The sequence below is a fragment of the Nymphaea colorata genome, chromosome 13 (assembly GCF_008831285.2).
Source record: "Nymphaea colorata isolate Beijing-Zhang1983 chromosome 13, ASM883128v2, whole genome shotgun sequence".
Taxonomy (NCBI): Eukaryota; Viridiplantae; Streptophyta; class Magnoliopsida; order Nymphaeales; family Nymphaeaceae; genus Nymphaea; species Nymphaea colorata.
Window position 1 is genome coordinate 17,480,855 of NC_045150.1, and position 8,857 is coordinate 17,489,711.

At 36.3% G+C, this 8,857-nt stretch overlaps 1 protein-coding gene across 1 annotated transcript; it reads right to left on the reverse strand.

Annotated features, from left to right (window-relative positions):
* Window positions 1-1,212: 1,212 nt before the first annotated feature.
* LOC116267292 (cytochrome b-c1 complex subunit 8-like) lies at window positions 1,213-8,492 on the reverse strand. The gene is made up of 2 exons (XM_031648955.2): window positions 8,258-8,492; window positions 1,213-1,547 (listed from the first exon to the last, which is right to left on the reverse strand). Exons 1-2 carry the CDS (start codon window positions 8,425-8,427, stop codon window positions 1,499-1,501), a joined length of 219 nt encoding a protein of 72 aa, XP_031504815.1. The 5' UTR covers window positions 8,428-8,492; the 3' UTR covers window positions 1,213-1,498.
* Between the last annotated feature and the right edge of the window lie 365 nt (window positions 8,493-8,857).

The window sequence follows — 8,857 nt, forward strand, 5'->3', positions numbered from 1 at the left end:
CTGCCATGATCTTTTCTATTTGTGTGACATGTATTATCGCAGAAAGAGTTCTTACATTGGAAGTCAGTCATTTGGCTTGTTGTCCAATATTAGTAAGAGGTTTCAGCTTCTGATTCTTGATAAAAAAACTGTTGTATTTGCTGAACCACTATATAGAAAGGGTAAAATATCCGGCGTCCACCACCTTATATAAGATGAATGCATTTACAATCAATAGGAATTGGAGTTTAGTATTCGGTACTGTCGTGTAGGATATGTGTGAGTGTTTGTGTGTCTATTATACAAAATAACGTGTGGAGACACAAGCGACATCATGTCTCAAGCAAGTTTAGTTTATCAGGCTTTTGAATTGCTCTCTTATTTAGTGACATCATGTTTCTTGATTGTACCATACTGCACGAGTTGAAGGAAAAATACAATGAATGAGCTTTTGTTCTCATCTTAATTTTGATTTTTGAGTTCTCAAGCAGATTGATCTAGTCGGTTGTTATTAAGAATATATATAAATGCTTGATTCTAGAAAGGACTCTCATTTGTGCGTTCGAAATCTACCATTCAGCTAAATCTCGAGTTGGATAGAGAATGTCTGTCCTTGCAGAAAGAGAAGCTTTCCATATTTTCTTTTTCTCTTGAAGAAAACTGGGCCGAATAGACTGTGAAGAATCTGAATTTTGGTGAGCTGACAAATTGAATGTTGCACCCAAGAGGTTTCCTCGATCTGCATTGCAAACTGTTCAAATGCTTAGGATCGTCCTCTGTTTTCCCATATAATTTGAGGAAAACCGAAAACCAATTTGCACATTTACAACAGCGTAAAAGCGACCTTTTGGATTCTAAAAAGCGTGTCAACCTACTTTTTTAACATTCGAAGCCTTGCTTTCAGTTCCTGCTTGACAATGCCATCTGGAGTTTCGACGTCTAAGTGACTGATCAACAATATCTTAATTCACCGCCTTTTGCTTCCCCATAAAAATTGCAAGAACATGATTAGAAAATCCATTATCCGAACAGCATTTTACTTTTCGGAAAGTTGGTAGTCTGATCCATTTTGGAAGTTGACGATCAAAATACTTCATTTTTGTGAAAAAGGCAATGTACTAAGACATGTTGAATTAGAATAGGCCGGCATAATGGACAGAAAGCAGAAGTGAGCAGCCATTCTAGATTCAATCACGAAATGAATTCAATTGCCATGAAACAATGATGCAATCATAATAAAAACTGGCATGGCCCAACTTTTCATGTAGTCTTCTAATTGAAAATAGAAATACAGATGTATACCAGTGCAACCATAAGAACTCAATTGGTCATTGCAGCGTGACATAGAAGCAACAAATCAACCCCACGAAGAGAGTAGATAAAAATTTATTGCAAAGAGTAGCATGGAATCAGGACATGTTCCCAGGTCAAGCTATTTATATCAAAATCCTCACAGCTTTGCAAGATCTCATTTTGAGAAGAGGAACATTACAGCAGCAACACTATTGACAATCCCAGCTCAGTACCTGTGTTCTAATTTTTCCTTCTCTTTGTAGTACTGCACGTATCTGCAAGATGAGATTCACAAGAAACGCCATAAGTGAAAGGCTGCAAATAACGTCCGAGAAAACATTGCAAACTATATTCATGCTTGGACCATCTCTAAACCCATGCTATAGTGCCTATCTGCATGCTTGCATGGACACTCATATCAAGATAACACAAAGACGCAAAAAAAACTACTTTAATTTTTCAGCGAACTGGCTGTGCTCAATCCACTTTGACATAATCAACATTCCACCAAACAAATGGATGTTGAATGCTGTCTCCAAAGTTAAACTGAAAACTAGGTCAGTCTTGTTAGCGTAGACCATCTCATTCCAACAACAAATGAACAGCTGAAAATTAGGTCAGCCTTATTAGGCAGACAGTGTCACTGACACTAGAGATGTTTCAAGTTCAACCACAAGAATTTTGCAAGACAACTTTTGCTCTACCGCTCCCCATATTTTTTTTTTTTTTAAAAAAATGTTTTATGGATAAAACTGATCTAGGACTAGTAACCCTTTGATATATTTCAACAAGAATTGATTTCTAATTTACATATGAAATAAACAGACAAAAGAGATAGCAATTGGATGGAACATATTCCAAATCCATCGCATCTAATGAATTCGGATACACACTAAGCCTCACAAATAAGTGGCCAGTAAGCACTACATGATAATTGTGAACAAATGTGAGGAGAAAAAATGACATTAAAAAGATTTTTAGGTCCATATGCATTACATTCAATGCGAATGCCACTCTAGAGCTATGTCACATCAGTGCGGGATGCCGGTGCCAGCGCGGTGTATCCCAAAAAATTTGGGTGCGAGGGTGTATATATATAATATATTTATTTTATATATATATATATATGTATGTATGTATTCATAATATACATAATTTTAGCTTGTTTTTGAGCTTAATCTATCTTTTTTTTCTTACTTTTATCACTGTACATAAAGAAAGAAAGGGACAGAGAAGAAAAAAAGAATAGAAAATATTTTAAACATGCATAAAAAAGGATGTGGTTGGGGTGCGTGTCAGAGCCGCACCCATATCAGCACCAGCATCGTGTCGACACGGGTGCAGCCCCTTTTTTGAAGACTCCGCGTGACATAGCTCTAGAGCGAACATTTTCTATCGTCTAAAGAACAAGGTTCCAGCTTGCACTTATGACATAAATTATCATCAATGCACCATCTTTTGAAACCTCCTAGTCCTAGTTTGAAGAAACTTTTTTTTATCATTGCTACCAGTGAAATACCATAATGTCGGAGTAACATCAGAAAGTCTGGAAAAGTAACATAATATCAGAGTAAAGCATATAAGTTGCATCAACCAAGAACCACATAATATAGACAAGGAACATCATATCAGAATGTCCTGCCCATTCAAAGTTACATGATTGTGCTATGTGCCCACAGAATCACAAGCATTAAATTGTTTCTTTCTTGGGATTACTTGGCTTCATTTCTTTTATGGCACAGTTCCCGACTGAAGAACCAAATTTCACAGTATCTTAAGTATAGAAAGTTTACTATGAATGCATATCATAAACGGAGTAGTAAGACGACTTGAGAAAATAGCAACTATCTAAACCAGTATTGCATGTATCCCATGATATGGGTTATATCTTATAATCTGTAATGTAACAATTGATCTTCTACAGCCCCATGCCTTGACATACAAGGTTATCAGGTAAAATGGCCACCCTAAGCCCCGATTTTTCCTTTGGGGCTTTCAAAAGGCCCTCTTCACCCAACTGCTAAACGCTCTTTATTCTTTAAGAGTTAAGTATGAAGGAGATTTTGCAACTTTGAGCGAGAAAAATGTCAAATTGAAGCTAGATTTGCCTGTGAATGATTGATTGTAGTTGAAAAAAGAAAGCTTCTGTATTTCCCTAATTTCTTGCAGTTGAAAACGTCAATCATTTATTATTTGCAATTTTAGATTGAACAAGTTCATCTTGTGATGTATAAGGCTTTATACATATTTCTTGATGCTATAACATTGTGGTTATGTAACAATGAATTGAAGAATGTTGATTTCTGTAAGCCTATATTTATATATGATGCATTTATAGAGCACATATTTTCTTCATTTTTCTAGTCTTATGTTTTTTTCTTTTTCTTTTTGAAACTAAATAATTATGGTACAGTGTAACTATTGGGCCGACCAAGACAGGTTACTATATGCAGTTTACAATGTTGATCTCCAAATACTATATTGAATGTTCCAAACACAACTTTAAGTTTGCCTTACTCCATAGCCCTATAGTCATAAATTTCCTTCATGTATTGGACATGTCAGCTTTTTGTTACGGAAAAACATTTATAGGAGATTGTAAATTTTCCAAAACTTGTTTCGATGCAACAATGCAATATCATTGTGAAACCATAAAAACTTCATGTTAGTTACAATCCTTTTATTGGAATGCCGCAAATTTTCAGATAAGTTATCTATCTTCAGAATTAGCTTAAAGGCATGCAGTTTGTGTGAAGAGTGAAGAGTGGATTGTGGACTAATGCTCCTAAATCCTCCTACACTTATATACAATGGCATTGACCAAGTTGCTCCAAGCTTGAGCTTAGAAATAGCTTGTTTTCTCTTTAAGAACAAAACAATGTCAAACCAACATAGGTTTTTACTGGAAAAACATGGAATGGGTTACTTCAGTGCCATAGCACCTGGCACTCAGACATTTGTGAAAGGCCGTCACATGAGTGCGGGTGTGGGTGCTGGTGTGGGTGCGGATGCGGGTGCCGATGCGACATATCCCAAAAAATTTGGGTAGGAGGGTGCGGCAAGAGAGTATATATATAATACATTTATTTTATATATATAAATGTATGTATTCATAATATATATATAGCTTGTTTTTTAGCTTAATTTGTCCTTTCTTTTTACTTTTATTACTATACATAAAGAAAGAAAGAAAGGATGAAGAAAAAAAAATGAAAAATATTTTGAACTTGCATAAGAAAGGATGCGGTTCGGGAGCGTGTCGGAGCAGCACCAGCGTCGTGTCGACATGGGTGCGGCCCTTTTTTTGAAAAGTCTGTGTGACATAGGCGCAAGGAAATTTTCAAGACCATTTCCTTTTCTATTTTTCTTCAATTTTAAATTTTCATTTGTCCCTTTTTCATATTCATGGATGACAGTTAATAACTTAATATGTGAACATACTGTTCTCCTTCCTCCTTCTATGTCCATTTCTTTTTAAACCATCAAACTGCCACACATTCACCTAAGAATCACAAAACAGATATCTAGGATCACAAGAATTTACCAGCAATAAGTCCATTACAAATAACTACCTTTTAAGAAGTGGTCTACAATAAAGAATCCATTTAGTCAAAAAATAAACCAAGCTGGCCACCTTTCCATTTGTTTTTGGGCGCCTAGGTGCCTGAGTGGAAAAAAAAAATCAGAAAACTCTTTTTCTTTTCCTTGTTCTACTTTTATCTTTCTTTATTTATTTCTTCCTTTTTCCTCTTTTTATTCTTTTTTTTTCCTTCTCTTCTTCTTTCTCTTCCTTTTTTTTCCTTTATTGTCTTTGGCCCACCTAAGCAACAAGTAGTCCTTTTTGAAGGCCATGGGCCTAGTTAGTGCTTTTGACTACATCGTCTGCAATCTACTCACATAGAAACAACTTGAAAGTAATTACCAGATTTCCAAAAATATGAAGATGCATTAGTTATTCTATGAGTAACTAACAATTCAACTTAGCATCCTTGCTTTCTTGGTTGAGATTATCAACAAGCCTCCCACAAAGCTCAGCAAAGACTATGTAACAGTTTGAAGCAATGTTATCCGTATCGTACGATACGGACGCGTATCGTACGATACGTATCGTATAGGTCAAGAAAACCTATACGATACGCTGTTTAAAGACGATACGCATCCGTATCGTACATGTATCGCACGTATCGTGCGATACGGGGGCCGTATCGTACGATACGGGCGATACACCCCTATATCGTACGATACGGCTTAAAACACACAATTTTTTATTTTTAAAGTTTAAACACTCATCCGTCTCTCTCTTCTTGTATTTAAAGACTCCAAGAGACGTAGGAGGGAGAGATTTTGCACATTTTCATCCAAAATAACCAAGGATTCATCGATTTGGAAAATATTATCGTTAAATCATGAAAGATGATAACTATATGTTTTGAACTTATAAAATTGTGAAATAATCTAAGTCCTAAAACTCAATGTCCTAAGACTCTAAGTCTTAAGATTCTATAAAATTTTCATGTTTAAAATTGTGATGGATGCTTGTTATGTTATTTTGAATATCTAATTTCTAATTTTTGAATGCGTTGATGACACACATGAATGTTCCTTAATGATCTTTTTTATATTTGAATACATTTTTCTTAATTTCTGATTTTTTGTTTATTTTTTCAGTTTTTTAATAATTTTTCTCTATTTTTTCTGATTTTTAAATATTTTTTAAAATTTTAAAAATTAATTTTACGATAAGCTACGCTATGTTTACGATACGTTACGATACAGCGTATAGGTCAGCCCGACCGATACGCGATACGCTATGCCTTTTATAACATTGGACTTTGAAGCAATCAGGTTCATTAGGTAGATGATACATTCTAAGTTTGGTATTAGTCAAAAAATCATACCAAGAGAGTTAAGTGGCTGATAACCTTCTCTCCTTCTAGAGACATTGTCGCTATTAGAGTATTGGAAGCCATTAGCAGCCCAGCACATAAATATCCCCCTTCTTTCGTTTTTATTTTTCATTGGAAACCATTAAAAAATAACAAATAGCCAGCCCAACCATGATAGAGCTGAGCTTAATAAAACTAATCAGGCATCAATCGGATCAGAAGTTTTGGCATGTGAATCAATCCAGAGCAAAACACAGCCTTCTCTTCATATAAAGACGCCTTCGAAAGATGAAAATAGACATGCATACATATCAAGGAATATCTCAAGGCCCTTCCTTTGCCAACAGGAAAGTCACACTATCATCATGAATCATGATTTGAGAGGAAAAAACTCAAAAACGAAATTATGCTTACATGGTTAATATAATTATCGGGGATGTAGAGCACCCTTATTCATATTGCTTCTAAAATATTAGTCAACATGCACACACACAACCTCTACAAAAAAAATGGAACATGATTGTGGTATGCTACCACCACAAATCACGGTCCTACAGCATTGTAACCTGCAGAAAAAGGAAAGCTAACCTCTGGATCATGTTTATAGGATTTACTAACTATTTTATGTGTTAAAAATGAGTCAGATTATATCCTAAACTAGCTTTTAAGCACTCCTATATTCATGATCATGGGCCACTCGTTTTCTGTTATAGTCAAAGTTGAATAGGTGATGTGCAAGTAGACCATTTTACACACCCATACAGTTACCCTGCACATTGATGCTTAAAACTATCCAAATAACCGTGTCCGCCATACCACAGGACCAAGGTTCAAAAACAGCAGGCACATGTGTCTGTGCATACCTTACTTAAGGTTTTACCATCACTAACACAAGGGCAAATTTCCTCAGATCCCAAAAGGAAAACCAGCAAAATCTCATTCTGTGGATCCCACCGGTAGCCATCCTCTAAAAATTGCTAACACAGTAACATAAAGAGTTACTGGAGATAAGGAAAATACGAACTAATTATATTATGCGTTTGACTGGTGTATCTTGACTTCATTTTTCTCTATGGTCAAATTTTACAAAACCTTTTTGAAACTTTTGCAGTTTTTTCTCCTTTCTAATTTAAATAGTTTCTAACTTGCCAAATTTTCTTAAAGTACCTAATTTGTCTAAAATGTTCTTAAAACTTAAAAGGCTTAAATTTGCACTATAAACCACACAGTAACTTATATTTTACACCGTTCAGGTACATTCAGTAGGTAAAAACACACATGAAGAATGATATTAGATTGCAAGATTTCTGGAAGTATGTAGATCAAATACGTGTTCATACTCCATATTGCACCTTATCCAAGTCCTCTATGAGAATATCTAGTTAGAACCTGTAACTACAGCTAGGAGATCATTGAAAAGAATGCTCAAAGATCAACAAATCTTGGGCATCTGTGTCTGTTGGCTGACATTTTGCATGTCCCTGAATGAACAGATAACCACACCAAAAAGGGATAGGAAACATACGCCATGAAAGTCTGAAACCCTTCAATACCTACACATCCTCCAAATGATCGCCCACAAGTATCACTCAAAAATCATAAGGTAAACCAATCTTGAACCACTTTAATGAATGAGGGCAACCGGTACTAAAGAAAGAGAATTTGCCTTGAAACATGTTCGAGAAAAAGGATTTACTTGAAACGGGTGAATGTCAATGACAAAAAAAGCTAAGCGGGTAGGACAAGGGACAATATTTACAGTAAACAGTTACCCAGAAGAGAAGGGAAATGATAGAAAAAACCAAAAGCTTTTCCTCGCAACAACAAAAACCCCAAATCTCAGCAGAGAATCAAACCCAGGACATCAACCCCAGATTCACAAACGCGTAGCGAAAAATGAAAAGCAAGAAAAGGCTTCCGATGACAAAGTGAAGGAACATTCAAGTTTTACATTCTAACGGTCACCGAAACAAAAGGCAATACTAAAGGAGAAAAAGAAGAAATGAAACCCTTAAGCAAGAAGATTGGAAACAACAAGCCCAACCGGCGGGCCAAAAACAAAAGATCAGATAAGCATGAGCGTTAAAGGGGAAGATTACGAGTAGGTGCCAACGAGAGGGGTAAGAAGGAGGGTGGCGCTGATCCAATTCTCGGAGACCTTCTTCTCGATCTTATGAGGGATGTCCTTCCACAGGCCGCTCATCACCTTCTGCTGGAACGGCGACAGCGCGTATATCACCGCCTTCATCCTGACCGGCGTCTTCCCCATCTCGCTCCCGTCTCCCTCCGCTCTTCTCCTGATTGCGAGTCCTCGGCCTGCCTTCGCTTTCTCTTCACTGGTCCTCCTCAATTGCTTGTTCTTATAGGCGGCTCCCATTCTTCTGGTGGCCGCCATCGGCCCAACTTAGTGGACCGGGTCTGACCCGAAAAATCTTCCATCCAAGAACCAAAAGGATTTTTAAGAGGCTCAAGAGTTTCCACAACAAACCCTCATTGCTCTAAGAAGCCCTCTTTTTTACTTTTTTTTTTTTTTTCCTTGAGAGTTTAGCAAAGTGAGGTCTACTTTAAATTTAGATCTTAACAAAATCTGCAGATTTAGAAACTTCATATTTAAATATATTTCCTTTTTTTTTCTAATTTGATAGAAACCAACTCAAATTAAGAGACTTTGTTCCTTACATCATCTTCCAAGTCCCCAC